The sequence below is a fragment of the Oncorhynchus kisutch genome, linkage group LG25 (assembly GCF_002021735.2).
Source record: "Oncorhynchus kisutch isolate 150728-3 linkage group LG25, Okis_V2, whole genome shotgun sequence".
Lineage (NCBI taxonomy): Eukaryota > Metazoa > Chordata > Actinopteri > Salmoniformes > Salmonidae > Oncorhynchus > Oncorhynchus kisutch.
Genome location: NC_034198.2, coordinates 32,095,069 through 32,117,679, shown reverse-complemented (window position 1 = coordinate 32,117,679; position 22,611 = coordinate 32,095,069). Strand labels below are relative to the sequence as shown.

The window sequence follows — 22,611 nt, the reverse complement described above, 5'->3', positions numbered from 1 at the left end:
AGTGTCTCAGGCAAGACGTTTAATAGTTCTAACTGTTAGACTCTAAAAGGGGTTCAGAGTTCAAAGTTGGTTTTTGTCTCCCCTTCACAGAAAGCACACTGAGGTGCAAAAAGTTTCATAACACACACACACACACACACACACACACACCTTCGACTTTACAGTCTAGTAAAAAATTGAAGAATCATTAATGGAATCATCAAACAGACTAGGGGTCTGTCGTGTGTGTGTGTGTGTGTGTGTGTATGATGATTATTGTGGTTTTGTTTGAGGTAAGCCTCCTGCTGGGTATTAGGTGTGTGTTACTAACCATAATGTTTCTCTAACAGAGACTCCCTGGCTCCTCCCTTCTTCTAGCTCTCTCTCTGAGTCATTGTTACTGGCCAACTGCCCACTGTAAAATCTTCTCCTGCCTATACCCTTAGCCCTGACCCCCTGCCTTGGTAAGGGGTGTCCAGTCAGCAGGGGCTGTAACGTATGAGGGTTAGAATGGATACATTAAGGGGTGTCCAGTCAGCAGGGGCTGTAGCGTATGAGGGTTAGAATGGATACATTAAGGGGTGTCCAGTCAGCAGGGGCTGTAACGTATGAGGGTTAGAATGGATACATTAAGGGGTGTCCAGTCAGCAGGGGCTGTAGCGTATGAGGGTTAGAATGGATACATTAAGGGGTGTCCAGTCAGCAGGGGCTGTAACGTATGAGGGTTAGAATGGTTACATTAAGGGGTGTCCAGTCAGCAGGGGCTGTAGCGTATGAAGGTTAGAATGGATACATTAAGGGGTGTCCAGTCAGCAGGGGCTGTAGCGTATGATGGTTAGAATGGATACATTAAGGGGTGTCCAGTCAGCAGGGGCTGTAGCTTATTAAGGTTAGAATGAATACATTAAAGTGTGTTCAATTGATATGGGCTGTAGCGTATAAAGGTTAGAATGGGTACATTAAGGGGTGTCCAGTTAGTATGGGCTGTAGCTTATGAAGGTTAGAATGGATACATTATAGGGTCGTAGGATACAGAGCAAGCTAGGGGATAGTGAACAGGAAGCATAGTATTAGTTTGACCAGTAGCCAAGCAGGGCCAGGGGTCCAATGGGTTTAGAAGTAAGTATCTGGTGTTCATCCAAAGACACAGAGACTGTTGGTAATGGCTTGACAGATTAGGACAGCCATATTATTTTTCTGCCATTAAATCCTTTTCTTTACTGCCATCAAGCCCTGTGTGTGTGTGTGTGTGTGTGTGTGTGTGTGTGTGTGTGTGTGTGTGTGTGTGTGTGTGTGTGTGTGTGTGTGTGTGTGTGTGCCAGCATGCGTTTGTGTGTATGTATCGGTAAGCCCAGTGGCTCATCACCCAATCACCTCGATGAAAGACGAGGAAGGAAGCAGCTCTGCACTCTGACAGACCCCCCCCCATCACACCCGCACAACAGACAGCAGAGCTCAAACTCCCCCTTCCCATACTCAAAGACCCTTCATCACACCCCCACATCAGACAGCAGAGCTCAAACTCCCCCTTCCCATACTCAAAGACCCCCCATCACACCCCCACAACAGACAGCAGAGCTCAAACTCCCCCTTCCCATACTCAAAGACCCCCCATCACACCCCCACAACAGACAGCAGAGCTCAAACTCCCCCTTCCCATACTCAAAGACCCCCCATCACACACCCACAACAGACAGCAGAGCTCAAACTCCCCCTTCCCATACTCAAAGACCCCCCATCACACCCCCACAACAGACAGCAGAGCTCAAACTCCCCCTTCCCATACTCAAAGACCCCCCATCACACACCCACAACAGACAGCAGAGCTCAAACTCCCCCTTCCCATACTCAAAGACCCCCCCATCACACACCCACAACAGACAGCAGAGCTCAAACTCCCCCTTCCCACACTCAAAGACCCCCCATCACACACCCACAACAGACAGCAGAGCTCAAACTCCCCCTTCCCATACTCAAAGACCCCCCGTCACACACCCACAACAGACAGCAGAGCTCAAACTCCCCCTTCCCACACTCAAAGACCCCCCTCCTCTATACTCACCGTCCCCTTTAGCTCACAGAGCCCTACCACCCTGTCTGGGAATCACAGCCTATGTACTCTGCTCAGTTCAGTAACTTAACACCAGCCACTCTGGATTCCACTGCAGCCCTGTGCCAGTCTCTTCCAGCCAGCCCTGAGCCCCAGATAACAGACATAGAGCCAACCTTTCCCCTGCCCAGACCTGCTGCAGAGAGACAGACAGACAGTACAACTGCAGCAGTCACTAGAGAGACAACTGTAGCAAGCTGATTCAGAGGGGAGCTCTCTCCATGCCCTCCACTTCCCCTGTAGACCTCAGGGCCACTACGTGCAACATAAGGACCCGGCATTGTCTGACTACAGAAACACATGAACAGATCTAATGGATATGCTTCAGTGAGATCGAAACAATCGACTTTACAAAACATTTTTCCCAATATTTAGGACGTTGGAACAGAATGATGGGAGCAGATCTAGTTGAGGTATTTCTGTGTTCACCTCCCACTCTGTCTGTCATCTCAAAGGTCTCTCCATGGCAACGAGATCTCCGAGCTTCCTGACGGCATCTTCAGTGATGTGGCCTCTCTGTCTCACCTGTGAGTACACACACGCACACTCGCACGCACATGCACGCACGGACACACACAAACACACACACAGGAGCTTGCTCAATAAATACAAACAGACACACATGGGTACAGTAATACCAATCCACACATGAATACACCTTTCACACACGCAAAGAAGTGAACACAAGCAACTATTCCTCAGACACATAAACATCTTGTCTGTTGTCCTTCCTATACTGTACCACCCACTTTCTGAAGTCTAGCCTCACACACAGAGGTGGTCTGGTCTGCTAGTGTGTGTGCCAGGGGGAGGGTGGCTAACAGTAGCCCCATCTGTAGAGCTGTTTGGTGGGCTTCACAGCCCCCGAACTCCCCTAGTCAGTCACAGAGCTGTGGTTAATGTTACACACAGACCCCTCCACTGTCTCATCTCCACACACCATGTAGGTTTACTAACATTCCTTGCGGTCTGTGGTCTGTGAAGGGAGTGTTTGGGAATATATATACTGTGTGTGTGTGTGTGTGTGTGTGTGTGTGTGTGTGTGTGTGTGTGTGTGTGTGTGTGTGTGTGTGTGTGTGTGTGTGTGTGTGTGTGTGTGTGTGTGTGTGTGTGTGTGACTCTGGGAGGTTGAAGTAGGGCTTTACTCCCAGTGGGGTCCAGGTTGTCTGTCATGTCAAAGCCATCTTCTGTATATCAATAGGCCTATCCATCTCAGGAGAACAGAGGGCAAGGGAGGGAGAGAGAGGGATGGAGAATGAGAGAGAGTTGTGAGAGAGGAGGAAATGGGAGAAGAGAGTGCAGTGAAGAGAAGAAGGAGAGAGCAATGTGAGGGGTATATAAGGGAGGATAAGTAGAAGAAAGCAGGGAATATAGAGGAAGGAGCAGAGAGATATTACAGGGAGGTAAAGAACATGAATATAAAATATTAGAGAGTAGAGAGTCAAATATGGTACTGGGGGATGAGGTAGAGAGTCAAATATGGTACTGGGGGATGAGGTAGAGAGTCAAATATGGTACTGGGGGATGAGGTAGAGAGTCAAATATGGTACTGGGGGATGAGGTAGAGAGTCAAATATGGTACTGGGGGATGAGGTAGAGAGTCAAATATGGTACTGGGGGATGAGGTAGAGAGTCAAATATGGTACTGGGGGGTGAGGTAGAGAGTCAAATATGGTACTGGGGGATGAGGTAGAGAGAAAGATCTAGAGAAGTTAGTGGGGGATGAGGTACAGAGAAAGATCTAGAGAAGTTAGTGGGGGATGAGGTACAGAGAAAGATCTAGAGAAGTTAGGGGGGGATGAGATAGAGAAAGCTCTAGAGAAGTCAGTGGGGGATGAGATAAAGAGAAAGCTCGAGAGAAGTCAGTGAGGGATGAGATAAGGAGAAAGATCTAGAGAAGTTGGGGGGATGAGATAGAGAAAGCTCTAGAGAAGTCAGTGGGGGATGAGATAAAGAGAAAGCTCTAGAGAAGTCAGTGGGGGATGAGATAAACAGAAAGCTCTAGAGAAGTTGGGGGGGGGGGGGGTTGCTTCTCTTTGGAAATCATTGATCCACAGTCAAGTGGCTTTCATGTTAGCAGATGACAGCTATTGGACTGACCTAAAACATGAGCCTGTTAATCTGAGTAATGGAACAGTTTTGTGTGTTTGTGTGTGACTGATTGTGCATAACTGTGCCTACATGCAGGAACAATGTAAAATTATGATTGAGGGCAGCGTTTTCAAACCCCCAGTTGGTCAAGAAAGTTATCCAACAGTCATATTATTAGAGATATTTTTCATCAAATAAACTTTTCAAGGAGGTAAAGCTTGCTGGTCCTTTTTTAGAAAGGAAAGACTAGGGGAAATATTCTGTCCAGCATCCCATTGGTTAGCCAAAATATGTAACTGACCCCATCCTTAACACTAACCTTAACCAAACCACTAACCTTAACAATAACCCTTCCCTTAACCTCATTTTAAATATTAGTTCCCTTTCTGGAAGTACTGAACTGTAACAGTGGAGTGAAGCTCTGTGTTATCTAAAAGGACGAGAGAGACACCTGCTGGTCAAATAGAGAAGTACGTCTAGTGAACGTCAGCCCTCATGAGTCTCTGAAAATGCATCCTTCTTTTAGCCATGATTAATTGATTGATGGATGATTCCTCAAGGTGATTGGTGCCAATCCTCTGACTGACCTTAACCTGTCCCCACTGGTGTAAAGTACTTAAGTAAAAACACTTTAAAGTACTACTGAAGTAGTTTTGGGGGGGATATCTGTGCATTGATATTCACTTTTACTCCACTACATTCCTTATCAAGAGAACATCCCTGGTAATCCCTACTGCCTCTGATCTGGTGGACTCACTAAACACATTTCATTGGTAAATTATGTCTGAGTGTTGGAGTGTGCCCCTGGCTATCCGTAAAAAATATATATTTTTTTAATTATTTATACTTTTACTTCAGCTTATTTCTCTGTAATGTTGTGCACAAATTTGATTACATCCCTGTTAGTGAGCATTTTATCCTTTGTCACGATAATCCATCCACCTGACAGGTGTGGCATATCAAGAATCTGATTAAACAGCATGACCATTACACAGGTGCACCTTGTGCTGGGGACAATTAAAGGCCACTCTATATTGTGCAGTTTTGTCACACAACACAATACTACAGATGTCTCAAGCATTGAGGGAGCGTGCAATTGGCATGCTGACTGCAGGAATGTCGACCGGAGCTGTTGCCAGATAATTTAATATTCATTTCTCTACCATTAGCTGTGAAATACATAGATTAGGTCCTATTGAATATATTTCAATTGACTGATTTCCTAATATGAACTGTAACTCAGCAAAATCTTTGAAATTGCTGCATGTTGTGTTTATATTTTTGTTCAGTATAAAACCAGATACTTTTGTACTTTACTCAAGTAATATGTTACCCGGGCGACTTTCACTTGATTCCTTTTCTGTTAAGGTCTCTTTACTTTTACTCATGTATGACAATATACATTATTTTTTATAACAAACGACAGTTTTCCACAATTGCCTGTCCCTGACCCTTAACCTCTGACCCTTCACCCTCAGGGCTATTGGTGCCAACCCCCTATACTGTGACTGCCGTCTGCTCTGGCTGTCTGACTGGGTGAAGACGGGCTACAAGGAGCCAGGCATCGCCCGCTGTGCCGGACCGACGGGCATGGAGGGCAAGCTGCTGCTCACCACCCCTGCCAAGAAGTTTGAGTGCCACGGTGAGATGGGTTCATTCATTTAGTTTCATTCACACCCCTGAGTCAATACTTTGATTACAGCTTTGAGTCAACTTGGGTATGCCTGTATCAGCTTTCCGCATCTGGTTTTGGGGACTGTCCCATTCTTCCTTGCAGATTTTCTCAAGCTCTGTTAAGTTAGATGGGGACCTGGGGTGAACAGCAATCTTTCCACATATTTTCAATGGGATTCAAGTCTGGGCCACTCAAAGACTTTCACCTTCTTGCTCTGAAGCCCTACCAGCGTTGGTTTGGTTGTATACTTGGGAGTCATTGTCCTGTTAGAGAGCAAATCTTCACCCCAACCTACAATCTTTTGCACTGAAGCAGGTTCTCATCAAGGATTTGCCTGTATTTGGCTCCATTCAGTGTTACCTCTCTCCTTGCCAGTCTCCCAGTCCTTGCCGCTGAAAAGCATCCCGATAGCATGATGCTGCCACCATCATGCTTCAGGGTAGGGATGGTGTTAGATGGGTGTTGAACTGTGCCTGTTTTCTTTTCAATTTCCCAATGATGGAGACCACTGTGCTCTTGGAAACTTTCAACACTAGAGCATGGTTTATACCCATCCCCAGATATATGCCTCACCACAATTCTATATCAGAGAGTGTCATAGCAAAGGGGTGTGAATAGTTATGTAAATTAGATTTTTCTGTATTTAATTTTCAATACATTTGCACAAATTTCTTAAAACATGTTTTCACTTGTCATTATGTGGTATTGTGTGTAGATGTGTGAGAATTAAAAAAAAATGTCATCCATGTTGAATTCATGCTGTAAGACAACAACATGTGGAATAAGTCAAGGGGTATGAATACTTTCTGAAGGCACTGTATATGTAAAGTGTGGTGTACTGCAGGGCAGCTCTCTTGGCCCTCTATTCTTTTCTATGTTTTACCAATGACCAGCCACTGGCATTAAACAGAGCCTGTGTGTATATGTTTGCTGATGATTCAAACCTATAGGTGTCAGCAACCACAGCTAGTGAAAATCACTGCAACCCTAAACAGAGAGTTGCAGTCAGTTTTAGAATGGGTGGCTAGTAATAAAATGAACATAGTCCTGAACATCTCAGAAACTAAGATTTGTATTTGGTACAAATCATTCCCTAAATTCTAGACTTCAGCTCAATCTGATAATGAATAATATGTCTGTTGGGCAAGTTGAGGAGACTAAATTACTTGATGTTAACTTGGATTGTAAACTGTCATGGTCAAAACATATTTATTCAATGGTTGTTAAACTAAGATGGGGAGAGATCTGGCCGTGATAAAGAGATGCTCTGCTTTCATGACACCACACTCTACAAATCAAGTCGTGCAGGCTGTAGTTTTATCTTATCTTGATTGTTGCCCAGTCAGATAGTCAGGTGCTGCTAGGAAGGACATAGAAGAACCTCAGCTGGCCCAGAACAGAGTGGCACGTCTTGCTCGTCACTGTAATCAGAGGGCTAACATCAATACTATGCAGGCCAGTCTCTCTTGGCTAAACGTAAAATCCCCATATCCAGAACAAATTCAAGAAAGCATACAGTATTATATAGAGAATCATGAATGCATGGAACTCCCTTCCATCTCATATTGCTCAAATGAACCTCAAACCTGGTTTCAAAAAACAGATAAAGCAACACCTTACGGCACAAGGCCTCTCCCCTATTTGACCTAGATATCGTGTGTATGTACTGATATGTAAGCTGTGTGCCATTTTACACTGATGTAGTTCTGTCCTTGAGCTGTTCGTGTCTATTAACGTTCTGTATTAAATCATGTTTCATGTTTTGAGTCGACCCCAGGAAGAGTAACTGCTGCTATCGCAACAGCTAATGGGGATCCTAATAAAATACCAAATACTATAGTTGAAAACCAAATGAACAGGAAAGATAGGCATCATCTAAAATGATAAAATGTTTGTGTGTGTTAGGTGAGGTGGACAGCGGCGTCCTAGCCAAGTGTAACCCATGCCTGTCCAGCCCGTGTGTCAACCAAGGGATCTGTCACAGTGATCAGGCAGAGATCTACAGGTGTAGCTGTCCTCCTGAATTCAAGGTGAGATCTCACCATTTACCTGCAGTGTTCTTCTTGCCATGTCGTGCATGCCTTTGGTCCAATCAAGCTCTAACACATACTTAGACTAAAATTAGATCTTGATTCAATCTGTATCGGTGAAGTGATTGAAATTTAAAGGCAATGTTCCCGCGTTCGCGGGGAGACTGCATTGACGGTAAACGCTGCATATGTTGGCTCAATCGTAAATTACCTTTAAATGTCAAGCGCACTATAGCTCTGAACTTCGGCGATATAGATTGAATCGAGTCCTTACTTGTCTTTGTGGCTGTTGAGTTTGTGACAAGACCTCTCCACTTCTGACATTATGAAGCCTGTTGTTCAGCAGGCTTTTCTTCCAGCCCAGCTTTAGCACACCACACCACACCTGAAAATGCATTCATTTGAAATTCAGTCATGAGTTAATGAGTGTAATCAATTTGTTCACAGACACTGTAGCTCTCCAGGAACAGGGTCGATTGGTGACCACTGAACTTTTCTTTGTGTCTGCAGGGTAGAAACTGTGAGACTTCTCTGAACGCGTGTGTCAGTAACCCCTGTGTCAACGGGGGCACCTGCCAACTTGATAAGGAGGAGGAGGCAGCATACAGCTGTGCCTGTCCCCTTGGCTTTGACGGTCCTACCTGCCTGACCAACATAGATGACTGTGAAGATAATGACTGTGGAAACGGAGCTGCCTGTATAGATGGAGTCAACCACTATACCTGCCTCTGTCCACTGTACTACACAGGTAACACACATTACCCTATAGACCAGCCTTCTCTGGTCTCTCTATCGCTGTTGGGTTGACCTATTCGGTTGCAATTCTTCATCCATCAATGTAATCTCTCCCTCTCCCCCTCTCTCCCTCCCTCTCCAGGGGAGATGTGTGAGGAGATGGAGGATGTGTGTGCTCCAGGGGTCAGTCCGTGTCAACACCAATCTACCTGTCTCATCACCTCTACTGGGCCCCAGTGAGTACACCATATCAACGTGTGGGAGACTTAAAGATTTGCGTTGTCACCCAGACCTAATGCCCTGGCTCAAGCTCACACACGTTTGTGTGTGTTGCAGGTGTGTGTGTTCTCCGGGCTACGTGGGTGATGACTGCAGTGTGGACTACGATGACTGTGAGGAGAATCGCTGTCCGAACAGAGCTCAGTGTGTCGACCAACTCAACGCATACTCCTGCTCCTGCCCTGATGGCTATAGGTGAGGCACACGCACACACACACAAACCTTAGAACTCACACACAAACCTTAGAACTCACACACAAACCTTAGAACTCACACACAAACCTTAGAACTCACACATAAACCTTAGAACTCACACACAAACCTTAGAACTCACACATAAACCTTAGAACTCACACACAAGCCTTAGACCTCACACACAAGCCTTAGACCTCACACACAAGCCTTAGACCTCACACACGAGCCTTAGAACTCACACACAAACCATAAAACTCACACACAAACCATAGAACTCACACACAAACCATAGAACTCACACACAAACCATAGAACTCACACACAACGTAGAACAATATCAAGCCATCTGTGCGAAGACTTCTTCTTCTTCCGAATCGATCATTTTGACTTACTCACCCTTATCTCTCTCTCTCTCTCTTCTCTCCTCTCTCGCTCTCTGTCTCGCTCTCTCTCTTCAAAACCTCCCGTCCCTCATCCTCCCGTAGTGGTCAGTTGTGTGAGGTGCCCCCCTCCCCGCGGTCTCTGTGTGACCTGGCAGACTGCCAGAACGGTGCCCTGTGTGTGGAGCGGGCAGGCCGGGCACTGTGCCAGTGTCTCCCTGGGTTCGGAGGGCCTCGCTGTGAGAAGCTAGTCAGTGTTAACTTTGTAGACAGAGACTCCTACCTGCTGCTCTCTGACCTCAAGAACTGGCCCCAGGCTAACATCACACTGCAGGTATCTAACATCTCACTACAGGTACTGTAACACACACACACAAAGCTTATACACTGCAGGTACTGAACGATCAATTCAACAGGCATTTGTTTGAGATCATGCATGTACAGTAACTTGGATATTTGGATTGTGACAGTGATGTCAAAGGGAAATGTGCATACCTTTTATTCTATTGTGATGTGTGTCCCCAGGTGTCGACAGCGGAGGAGAACGGTATCTTGCTGTATAATGGAGACAATGATCACATCGCTGTAGAGATGTATCAAGGTCACGTTAAGGTCAGCTACGACCCTGGCAGCCAGCCTGGACATGCTATCTACAGGTAAACACGCAAACACACACACACACATGCACACATAATCACACAGACTGCACACACACACACACACACACACATACACAGACAAACAAACAAACACATAAGCACAACAGCAACATTGTCTGTCTCTTTCTTCCACTCTCTCCTGGTTATTTCTTTCTCCATCCCTCCCTCTCTCTCTGTCTGCAGTACTGAGACAATCAACGATGGTCAGTTCCACACAGTGGAGCTGGTGACCTTTGACCAGATGGTGAACCTGTCCATCGACGGGGGTCTCCCCACCACCATGGATAGCCTGGGGGGGGTTCGTCCCCTTAACGGGGAGGCTCCGCTCTACGTGGGGGGTAGGGGCCCTCTCCAGAACACACCCACTTCCTCCTCCTCTGCTGCAGGCACTACAACTACTACACTACTATCAATGTCACCCCCCACTGCAACCCCACCCACCCACGCACCCACCCACCCACGCACCCACCCACCCCCCATCCCAAAACCCCAACTACCTCAAGCGAGCCATATCCTGACCCAATCCTGCAACCTACCCAACACCAAACCTCAATTCACCCAGTCCATCCCCCATAACCACTGTTTGTTAGAGAACGTCCAGCACACACACAGCACACACACATTTATGAACACACATAAAAGAAAACACACTGATAAAGCTACATACTCCTGCCTACAATATAAACCCCATACACACGTATACAAACACTCAGCAACACTGGTGTCTAATATAGTGCACAACATTAAACCCTTGGCCCTATGAGCGTCACCTCTCAAGGCCCACAGTGTTCAGAATACATACAGTATTCCTACCATATAATACATACTGTATAGTCTTCTATTTCTGTGATTCCTACTATTTCCAGTTTTCATTCATCCCTATTAAATACATTGATAGAGATCTCTGTCTCTGTCCTACCAGACACAGTCTTCACTCAGGATATGTGATGTGGTATATTGTGCTATCTCTATCCTACCAGACACAGTCTTCACTCTGGATATGTGATGTGGTATATTGTGCTATCTCTGTCCTACCAGACACAGTCTTCACTCTGGATATGTGATGTGGTATATTGGCATAGGTTATGATTTCCTTGTTTCTTTTTTAAACTTTTTAAACATTTTATTTATTTAACTCGGCAAGTCAGATAAGAACAGATTCTTAATTACAATAACGGCCTAGGAACAGTGGGTTAACTGCCTCGTCCAGGGGCAGAAATACAGAGTTTTACCTTGCCAGCTCGGGGATTCGATCTAGCAGCCTTTCAGTTACTGGCCCAATGCTCTAACCACTAGGCTACCTGCCACCCCAAACGTGTAAGTAATGCTCTGAGTAATGCTCTGAGTTGCTCTGAGTAATGCTCTGAGTTGAGTTGCTCTGAGTAATGCTCTGAGTTGAGTTGCTCTGAGTAATGCTCTGAGTTGAGTTGCTCTGAGTAATGCTCTGAGTTGAGTTGCTCTGAGTAATGCTCTGAGTTGAGTTGCTCTGAGTAATGCTCTGAGTTGAGTTGCTCTGAGTAATGCTCTGAGTTGAGTTGCTCTGAGTAATGCTCTGTAACCCGACTAGACATTCTTGATATTAAAGCGTTGAGAGTTGAAATTGAACTGATCTGATATCAGAAATGGCTGTGTGTCCAGAGTTTGTGATATTATGTTTTGGTGCTGTACTGTGGTGTGCTGTACTGTGGTGTACTGTACTGTAGTGTACTGTACTGTGGTGTACTGTGGTGTACTGTACTGTGGTGTACTGCGGTGTACTATACTGTGGTGTACTGCGGTGTACTGTACTGTGGTGTACTGTACTGTGGTGAACTGTACTGTGGTGTACTGTACTGTATGGTGGTGTACTGTACTGTGGCGTACTGTACTGTGGTGTACTGTACTGTGGTGTACTGTACTGTGGTGTACTGCACTGTTATGTATATTTGTGACTGTTGGCCACTGTATGAAAGAGTATGCTACACATCACCCAATACCCCTTCTCCTTTTCACTGTCCTCTGTTTCAAAGATGCTGTTTCGGGAATTAAATTAGTGTCAAATCACAGTTGAATAAAAAAAATTGTCAAATGTTAATTATTTAATTGAATTCTTTGATCAAACTTTCATTCAAAATATTGGGAAATGGACCTGGTTCTATACTTTTCCTCCCTACTGGCTCAGTAGCATATTTATTCATTCTGAACCAACATGTCCTATAAATCAGATGTTGATGATAGTGAACGTTTTGGAGGATTCGGCTCTTAGTTCTCCTAACTTCTCATAAAGAAGTAGTATTTTGTCTCCCACGTCCATCAGATGGCTGCAGTATATTCACTTGCACATGGCTCTTTGAAAAAGCCTGTTCCTGTTCCTTCATTACCTCCATATCAGTCCTGTGTTAACTGTTTCTCTGCTCTCCCTCCCTTACAACTCTAACCAACATCTCCCTTCTTCCTCCTCGTCTCTCAGGTATGCCCGTGGACGTCCACTCGGCAGCCTTCCGGCTCTGGCAGATCCAGAATGGCTCCAGTTTCCACGGCTGCATCCAGAACCTGTATATCAACAATGAGCTGCAGGACTTCACTAAGACCCAGATGAAGCCGGGCGTGGTGCCAGGCTGTGAGCCCTGTAGGAAGATCTACTGCCTGCATGGTATCTGCCAGCCGGACGGGCCACAGGGACCAGTCTGCCACTGCCAGCCAGGCTGGAGCGGACCACACTGCGACCAGCCTGCCGACAACCCATGCCAGGGCAGCAAGTAGGAACAGACCACTGGGGTTATGATGATAATGCATTACATTTCACTTGGTTTTCACCAAGTCTCAAAATGAAATTCACATGAACAGTTTGAGACAAATCATTACATTCAGTACCAGTCAAAAGTTTGGACACATCTACTCATTCAAGGGTTTTTCTTTATTTTTACTATTTTCTACATTGTAGAATAATAGTGAAGACATCAAAACTATGAAATAACACATATGGAATCATGTAGTAACCAAAAAAAGAGTTAAACAAATCAAAATATATTTTGGTAGCCATCCTTTGCCTTGATGACAGCTTTGCACACTCTTGGCATTCTCTGTGAGCCAGGCCTAATCGCCCAACATCAGTGCCCGACTTCACTAATGCTCTTGTGGCTGAATGGAAGCAAGTCCCTGCAACAATGTTCCAACATCTAGTGGAAAGTCTTCCCAGAAGAGTAGTGGAGGCTGTTATAACAGCAAAGGGTGGACCAACTCCATATTAATGCCCAAGATTTTGTTCGACCAGCAGGTGTCCACATAATTTTGGTCATGGAGTGAATATTGATTGATTGATTATATTCCCTCTACCTAGGTGTGTGCATGGGAAGTGTATTCCCCTGGACCTGCAGTCGTACCGCTGTGAGTGTGTGGAGGGTTACCGTGGTGCCCTGTGTAACCAGCAGGGGGAGCTGTTTAACCCCTGCCGCAGCCACAACTGTAAACATGGACACTGTCAGACGTCTGATTCAGGAGACGCCTACTGTCACTGTGAGGCTGGATACAGCGGAGAGCTCTGTGACGCAGGTAGGGGACACACACACACACACACATACACTTATTACTACTGTGGATACATCGGAGAGCTCTGTGACGCAGGTAGGAGACACACACACACATACACTTATTACTACTGTCACTGTGAGGCAGGATACATCGGAGAGCTCTGTGACGCAGGTAGGAGACACACACACACACACACACATACACTTATTACTACTGTGGAAACACAGAGAACTCTGTGATGCAGATGGGAGAGAGAGTGAGAGTTTATCTTTCTCATTGTGGACTGTCTGTCATCCTAGTTTACTTATCTTGTCTCTGTTGTCTTTGATACAAACAGACCAAGAGCTAATCCAGCCCAAAAGGTTAAAGGTTCCCAAGAAGGCTGAGTGATTTTGTGTCAGAAACATTTAAAATGTTGTGCTAATTAAACTTTCCTGAAATGTATCTTAATGTGGGCTCCTCCTACAGAGTCAGTGTCTCTATCTTTCTTCCCCTACAGAGTCAGAGTGTCTCTATCTTTCCTCCCCTACAGAGTCAGTGTCTCTATCTTTCCTCCCCTACAGAGTCAGTGTCTCTATCTTTCCTCCCCTACAGAGTCAGTGTCTCTATCTTTCCTCCCCTACAGATTCCGTGTCTATCTTTCCTCTCCTACAGAGTCAGTGTCTATATCTTTCCTCTCCTACAGAGTCAGTGTCTATATCTTTCCTCCCCTACAGAGTCAGTGTCTATATCTTTCCTCCCCTACAGAGTCAGTGTCTATATCTTTCCTCCCCTACAGAGTCAGTGTCTCTCTTTCCTCGCCTAGAGTCAGTGTCTATATCTTTCCTCTCCTACAGAGTCAGTGTCTCTATCTTTCCTCCCCTACAGAGTCAGTGTCTATATCTTTCCTCCCCTACAGAGTCAGTGTCTCTCTTTCCTCGCCTAGAGTCAGTGTCTATATCTTTCCTCTCCTACAGAGTCAGTGTCTCTATCTTTCCTCCCCTACAGAGTCAGTGTCTATATCTTTCCTCCCCTACAGAGTCAGTGTCTATATCTTTCCTCCCCTACAGAGTCAGTGTCTCTATCTTTCCTCGCCTACAGAGTCAGTCTATATCTTTCCTCGCCTACAGATTCAGTGTCTCTATCTTTCCTCCCCTACAGAGTCAGTGTCTCTATCTTTCCTCCCCTACAGAGTCAGTGTCTCTATCTTTCCTCTCCTACAGAGTCAGTGTCTATATCTTTCCTCCCCTACAGAGTCAGTGTCTCTATCTTTCCTCCCCTACAGAGTCAGAGTGTCTCTATCTTTCCTCCCCTACAGAGTCAGAGTGTCTCTATCTTTCCTTCCCTACAGAGTCAGAGTGTCGAGGGGAGCCTGTGAGGGACTTCTACCAGGTGCAGCGTGGATACACCATCTGCCAGACCACACGCATGGTCTCCTGGGTAGAGTGCTCCGGCGCCTGCGACACGGGTGCCTGCTGCGCCAGCCAGCGAATGAAACGTCGGAAATACACCTTTGAGTGCAGCGACGGAAGATCATTCAGCGAGGAAGTAGAGAAGACCATCAAGTGTGGCTGCGTGGGCTGTATGTAGCACGCTTCACACAAACCTGCTATTGCCACCGCCCCCGAACGCACCACAGAGAGAAGAAGAAATAAGAGAAATAGTATAAAGAAATGTATATAAAAACCGCTATGTATTATGGACAGCAATCTTTATAAAATAGGACATTACCTCCTCTTTCTTTGGGTGTGTGACGCACAGAAACACAGAGGAAACACAACAACCAAACCATTGTATCTGCAACATTGTTTCCAAAGGGTTCTAAAGATGTGAAAGGTGTTGCATTCAGAGCAAGGACTCAACCAACCCCTCATACACACATGGTCTCAACCTCTGGCCTCTTGGACATCATCCATTAGGTCCCAGATAGCCTCAGCACCATCTCTCATCTTTTCTTCCTGATGGCAGTGTGTGTAATGTAGTGTCTGGCCTGGTCAGGGTGGCAAGAGGGAAGAGGTACAGAGATATTGAAAGAGAGGGAGGAGACTGGGGTTGGGCTGGAGTTGAGTTTGGTTAGGCAAGGGCTGGAGTTGGGCTGGAGCTGAGCCGCTGGGCTGGGCTGGTATAAGCCAAATAAAGTCAGGCTTAGCTGGGCTGGGCCGGATTGCAGTTGAGCTGTGATGGGCTGAGCAGAGCTAGGGCTAGGTCGGGCTATAGCTGGTCTAGTCCGAAGCTTATTTGACTCCTGGAGTCTTTAGAACAAGATATGTCCATTATTTTCCTTATTTATAACACTACTGCACTGAAAGTCAGTGCCCTTCACAGTGCACATACATACACATACACCCACCCACACAGTAGAGAAAGGCCTTGTCTGAGCAGAAAGAAACACACACAAACACACATTTTCTGTCTGAGCAGAAAGGTCATTTCATTAGAAGCAATACACATTGTGATTCAGGTTGACTCTCCATTTCCCTACTGTAGGCTATAAGCTATAACCCCATCTGGAGCAGGCAGTGCCCGTTGGAGACCCATCTCCCAGCATGCATTGCCTCCGGATTATTTGCATAAGCCCTCCCCCCTTTGAGCAGGATGATTAGGCCCCTCAATGCCTTCAGTATTAAACTGTTGCATGCAAGACGTTTGCAAATGATTATGTAGAGCTTTTTCTTATCATGATGTATATTATTACAGAACAAAGGTGCACAGTATAATTCTTTGTTTGTTTTGTTATGTCTAATTTCAATGATTTGTTTTGCATTATAGGTTACATCAGAAAACAACATAACTCCTTTAGCCCTCTCTTTATACAAAAATGCCTAACAGATTCTAATATATATATATATTTGTATTTCATTTTGGTATAGTATTTTTATATGTTAAAGAGTACATCTGTGTTTTGTGGAAGCTTCCAATGGAACGGGCAGGACGGCATTTGATTGGTTCCATAGCTGTTTTCATTTGTTTATTTCAATTGCTCAAACAAGCTCGTTTGTAATTGTCCAAAACAAGGTAGCGAATGGTTGGCCTTGTTTTATAGGAGGCAGTATTTATGTAAAAACACGTTTAATATTGTATGTGTTGTCTTCCATGTGAATATGACATGTAATTCATTTAAAAGTCTGTCTGCTGTTTTGTTTTATTTATTTTCTCTTAAGACTTTTTCCTGTAGAGTATAAAAGGCATAATAATTGTTGCAGATTTTTAAAAATTATTGGAAAAAAAAGGAATACAAAGTTACAATAAAAACTAGTGTAACAAAAAGAAAAGCTGGAAGGTATTTGTGACAGAGCTTGAACCCTCTGGCTCAGACAGATTCCTCATGGTCTGTTGGGCCCGAGTGGGTGGAGTTAACATGCAAATGAGAGAGATGCCCCTCCTGCTCTGAAATACATTGTCCTCTATTTGCCATACTCAGAAATATAGTGAAAGGGTTTTGATCATCGTGTTGATTTTGTTGAAGTGTTCGGTTGAATTTCTGTCATTTTAAATTGGGGACATTTTCCGTCGTAGATAGAAGTAATTATAAGATTCAAGTGAAACAGTCACCGTTGACTGAAACTTATCTGCTGTAGGAAACTTACTTATTGTGGATGTGCATAAAGATGGAGTCTACATTTTACCTGCATTAAGCACTATTGATGCTGCCATCTTACCATTGTACTGTGGTGGGGGCATGGGTTGAATGACAGCAAACTGTAGACCTACCATCTTTCTGTACATCTACAATTGGATCCACAGTGTTTTGTCCATTTTTACATGTACAGTTAAATCTCTATACTATGACAGGCTATAGAACAAGCTACAGAGATGAAAGAAGGTGCCAGTTGTAGTGTAGAATAGTCCAACCTGAATGTTTATAGATAAATATTAACTGAGCTCACTCCTGAAGGGGTTCAGCCGTTATCCTGTTTAGTTCCCATTATAAAAGGTACATCACATCCTCTGTGTTTTAGAAGTGGGAGACCTACAGGACTGTGGAGTAGGATAGAGGCCTACAGGACTGTGGAGTAGGATGGAGGCCTACAGGACTGTGGAGTAGTGTAGGCTTTATAGAAATTATTGAAAATCATTCAACTAAGTTAGAATTTCTCTCAGCCTAATCGAGGTGTAGATTATATATCACATTCCAATGTTCGAACTTGTAAACAAGGCTGCATGGGATTTCTCTTAATGCGACTCCGTGCGGCCAATAGAGCCCTACAGTGGAGGTGTCATAATACCCATAAAACCTAGCGGTCAAACAGGGAAATAATTCCAATAGTTTTTCGCATAGGGAATTTTCAAAGCACTTAAAATAAGGTCTGTGTTTCGTGTAGGCATACAGTACCATGGAGTGACGTTTTGACAACCATGTTCATCTCTCTAGGACAAGGTTAATTTTATCAATATATTAGTCTCTATTTACTCTCAAGATCAAAATGCTAATTAGCATCAAAGTAGACATCATGCAAGACTACAAATCCCTGCAAGCTCCTGCACGTCATCTCTGTTTGACACCTTTACTAACAGGCATTGAGCACAAGACAGTTCACAGAATTCTAATTTTAAAGAAATGTAGCCCATTCATTAATTACTCAATTTAGCTAACAATAGACAGTAAATCCATAGATCCTTACCTTTGCCTCGACTTGGCAGGCTCATCCAGATCATGGCATTTGTAGTTCCTTGTGATAGCCACATTAGCATTTCTTTTTTTTTGGGGGGGGGGGCGGGGGGGTAAATACAGCTGAATATATTGATAAAAGTCACCATGTCCTACAGAGATGTACAGGGCAAGTTTACACAAAACACAGCCCTTATTTGAAGTGTTTCTAAACTCCCCTATGGGAAAAATGAATGGTGGGAAAACGATTGGAACCACTTCCTTGTTTGACCGCTACGATTTATGGGTATTAAGACTCATACTGTGGTACTCTATGACAATGTCCACTTTAGGTAACACGCCAGGAGCTGCTTGTGGATTTGACAGCTCTAATGCAATTCCACCTCCGACACCACCAAAACAACCGTTCTTCAATGTCAGCTAAAGCAGATCTGATTGAATAGAGCCCTTAGTCTTGTTTACCCCTGAGGTTTTCCTAACGTGTCCACATTGTATGATATTGATGAAGTGTCTTCTCATCCTTTAGCTAAACATTTAGCTCTATCCCTCCTAGGTTTCAAAATCAGTTCATCACACTTCTCAGAAAAAGGACTTTCACAAATATGGATATGGATCGTTGAAATTCAGCCCGATCCTTTTGGTCTAGTGTGAAACCCTTAAAGACTCAACCACCATACATGGACAGAGGACTGTTCTCAGTATCATTTCATTGTGAAAGACACTCTCTGTTGTATTGAACTTGTGCAACAACTAAAATGATCACAAAAACTACACTGCTCAAAAAAATAAAGGGATCACTAAAATAACACATCCTAGATCTGAATGAATGAAATATTCTTATTAAATACTTTTTTCTTTACATAGTTGAATGTGCTGACAACAAAATCACATAAAAATGATCAATGGAAATCAAATTTATCAACCCATGGTGGTCTGGATTTGGAGTCACACTCAAAATTAAAGTGGAAAACCACACTACAGGCTGATCCAACTTTGATGTAATGTCCTTAAAATAAGTCAAAATCAGGCTCAGTAGTGTGTGTGGCCTCCACGTGCCTGTATGACCTCCCTACAACGCCTGGGCATGGTCCTGATGAGGTGGCGGATGGTCTCCTGAGGGAAATCCTCCCAGACCTGGACTAAAGCATCCGCCAACTCCTGGACAGTCTGTGGTGCAACGTGGCGTTGGTGGATGGAGCAAGACATGATGTCCCAGATGTGCTCAATTGGAATCAGGTCTGGGGAACGGGCAGGCCAGTCTATAGCATCAATGCCTTCCTCTTGCAGGAACTGCTGACACACTCCAGCCACATGAGGTCTAGCATTGTCTTGCATTAGGAGGAACCCAGGGCCAACCGCACCAGCATATGGTCTCACAAGGGGTCTGAGGATCTCATCGCGGTACCTAATGGCAGTCAGGCTACCTCTGGCGAGCACATGGAGGGCTGTGCGGCCCCCTAAAGAAATGCCACCCCACACCATGACTGACCCACCTCCCAAACCGGTCATGCTGGAGGATGTTGCAGGCAGCAGAATGTTCTCCACAGAGTCTCCAGACTGTCACGTCTGTCACATGTGCTCAGTGTGAACCTGCTTTCATCTGTGAAGAGCACAGGGCGCCAGTGGCGAATTTGCCAATCTTGGTGTTCTCTGGCAAATGCCAAACGTCCTGCACGGTGTTGGGCTGTAAGCACAACGCCCACCTGTGGATGTCGTGCCCTCATACCACCCTCATGGAGTCTGTTTCTGACCGTTTGAGCAGACACATGCACATTTGTGGCCTGCTGGAGGTCATTTTGCAGGGCTCTGGCAGTGCTTCTCCTGCTCCTCCTTGCACAAAGGCAGAGGTAGCGGTCCTGCTGCTGGGTTGTTGCCCTCCTACGGCCTCCTCCACGTCTCCTGATGTACTGGCCTGTCTCCTGGTAGCGGCTCCATGCTCTGGACACTACGCTGACAGACACAGCAAACCTTCCTTCCACAGCTCGCATTGATGTTCCATCCTGGATGAGCTGCACTACCTGAGCAACTTGTGTGGGTTGTAGACTCCGTCTCATGCTACCACTAGAGTGAAAGCACCGCCAGCATTCAAAAGTGACCAAAACATCAGCCAGGAAGCATAGGAACTGAGAAGTGGTCTGTGGTCACCACCTGCAGAACCACTCCTTTATTGGGGGTGTCTTGCTAATTGCCTATAATTTCCACCTGCTGTCTATTCCATTTGCACAACAGCGTGTGCAATTTATTGTCAATCAGTGTTGCTTCCTAAGTGGACAGTTTGATTTCACAGAAGTGTGATTGACTTGGCGTTACATTGTGTTGTTTAAGTGTTCCCTTTATTTTTTTGAGCAGTGTATTTCCTACAGATGTGGTACTTTAGTTGTGTTCCATCGCAGGTGTGATGGTGGGATTTAACTGGAAGTCCCAGTGATGCTGAATGTATGTAGTGTCTATCTTATCTATTGCCACTGACAAAATGTTTACTCCTCCACTTTTCATTCATTAAACTTTAATGTGTGTACTTTTAACATGGACTCTAACGTGTCCCTTCATTGGTTTGAATGGATCTTGTGTGTGTGATAAGGTTGAGGAGAGGGGGGGGGGGGGTCGACAGAGTTCAAAATCAGTTTGAGTGACCTGAGCTTGAATATGTTTAAAATTTGTATTTTAAAGCATGTACAGTGCCTTTCAGGAAGTATTCAGATCCCTTGACATCAACTTGATTTGAGCCCTTGTGGTCAATTCAATTGATTGGATATGATTTGGAAAGGCACACACCGGTCTATATGAAGGTCCCATAGTTGGCAGAGCAAAAATCAAGCCATGAGGTCGAAAGAATTGTCCATAGAGCTCTGAGACAGGATTGTTTTTCGAAGCACCGATTTAGGGAAGGGTATAAAACATTTTCTGCAGCACTGAAGGTCTCCAAGAACACAGTGGCCTCCATCATTCTTAAATTGAAGAAGTTTGGAACCACCAAGACTTTATCTAGAGCTGGCCTCCAGGCCAAACTGAGTAATCAGGGGAGAAGGGCCTTGGTCAGGGAGGTGATCAAGAACCTGATGGTCACTCTGACAGAGCTCTAGAGTTCCTCTGTAGAGATGGGAGAACCTTCCAGAAGGACTAACACTTCTGCAGCACTTCACCAATCAGGCCTTTATGGTAGAGTGGCCAGACGGAAACTACACCTCTGCAAAAGGCAGATGACAGCACACTTGGAGTTTGCCAAAAGGCACCTAAAGACTCTCAGACCATGAGAAACCAGATTCTCTGATCTGATGAAACCAAGATTTAACTCCTTGGCCTGAATGCCAAGCATCACGTCTGGAGGAAACCTGGCACCATCCCTACGGTGAAGCACGGTGGTGGCAGCATCATGCTGTGGGGAGTTTTTCAGCGGCAGGGACTGGGAGGCTAGTCGGGATCGAATCAAAGATGAACGGAGCAAAGTACAGAGATCCTTGATGAAAACCTGCTCCAGAGCGTTCAGGACCTCAGACTGGGTTGAAGGTTCACCTTCCAACAGGACAATGACCCTAAGCACACAGCCAAGACAATGCAGTCTCTGAATGTCCTTGAGTGGCCCAGCCAGAGCCTGGACATCTCTGGAGAGACCTGAACTGGACTTGAACCCCATCCAACCTGACAGAACTTGAGAGGATCTGCAGAGAAGAATGGGAGAACTCAAATACAGGTGTGCCAAGCTTGTAGCGTCATAACCAAAAAGACTTGAGACTGTAATCACTGCCAAAGGTGCTTCAACAAAGTACTAAGTAAAGGGTCTGAATACTTAAGTAAATATGATATTTTGCCCCAATTTTTTTTTTTATAAATTAGCAAAATGTTCCAAAAGACCTGTTTTTGCTTTGTCATTATGGGGTATTGTGTGTAGATTGAGGAGGTATCCAGTTTCAATTCAGGCTGTAACAAAATGTTGAAGGGGTCTGAATACTTTCCGAATGTTTTTTAGAAACCTTTGCAAATGTACAGTATCTCATTTACTTAAGTATTCACGCCCCTGAGTCAATACATGTTAGAATCACCTTTGGCAGCGATTACAGCTGTGAGTCTTTCTAGGTAAGTCTAAGAGCTTTGCAAAGCTGGATTGGACAATATTTGCACATAATTATTTAAATTCTTCAAGCTCTGTGAAGTTTCAAGTACAGTTTTAACTCAAAACTTTTAACTAGGCCATTTAGGAAGATTAAATGTTGTCTTGGTAATCAACCCGTGTAGATTTGGTCATACGTTTTAGGTTATTGTCCTGCTGAACGGTGAATGTCTCCCAGTGTCTGTTGGAAATCAGACAACCAGCTTCTCCTCCAGGATTTTGCTTCTCTCTATTCTGTTTATTTTTTTACAAAAAAAAGTCCTTGCCGATGA

The 22,611-nt window shown here is 44.9% G+C and overlaps 1 protein-coding gene across 1 annotated transcript in view; it reads left to right on the top strand.

The window, feature by feature from the left end:
• Positions 1–16,748, top strand: part of LOC109881416 (slit homolog 1 protein-like) — a 182,330-nt gene extending 165,582 nt beyond the window's left edge. The window contains exons 25-36 of the mRNA XM_031805094.1: positions 2,545–2,616; positions 5,659–5,822; positions 7,761–7,885; positions 8,396–8,633; positions 8,763–8,856; positions 8,957–9,094; positions 9,580–9,808; positions 10,000–10,130; positions 10,317–10,471; positions 12,583–12,871; positions 13,453–13,664; positions 14,974–16,748. Coding sequence (XP_031660954.1) covers positions 2,545–2,616; positions 5,659–5,822; positions 7,761–7,885; positions 8,396–8,633; positions 8,763–8,856; positions 8,957–9,094; positions 9,580–9,808; positions 10,000–10,130; positions 10,317–10,471; positions 12,583–12,871; positions 13,453–13,664; positions 14,974–15,212 — 2,086 coding nt within the window. The 3' untranslated portion in view covers positions 15,213–16,748. The remainder of the gene's footprint in view (positions 1–2,544; positions 2,617–5,658; positions 5,823–7,760; positions 7,886–8,395; positions 8,634–8,762; positions 8,857–8,956; positions 9,095–9,579; positions 9,809–9,999; positions 10,131–10,316; positions 10,472–12,582; positions 12,872–13,452; positions 13,665–14,973) is intronic.
• The last annotated feature ends 5,863 nt before the right edge of the window (positions 16,749–22,611 follow it).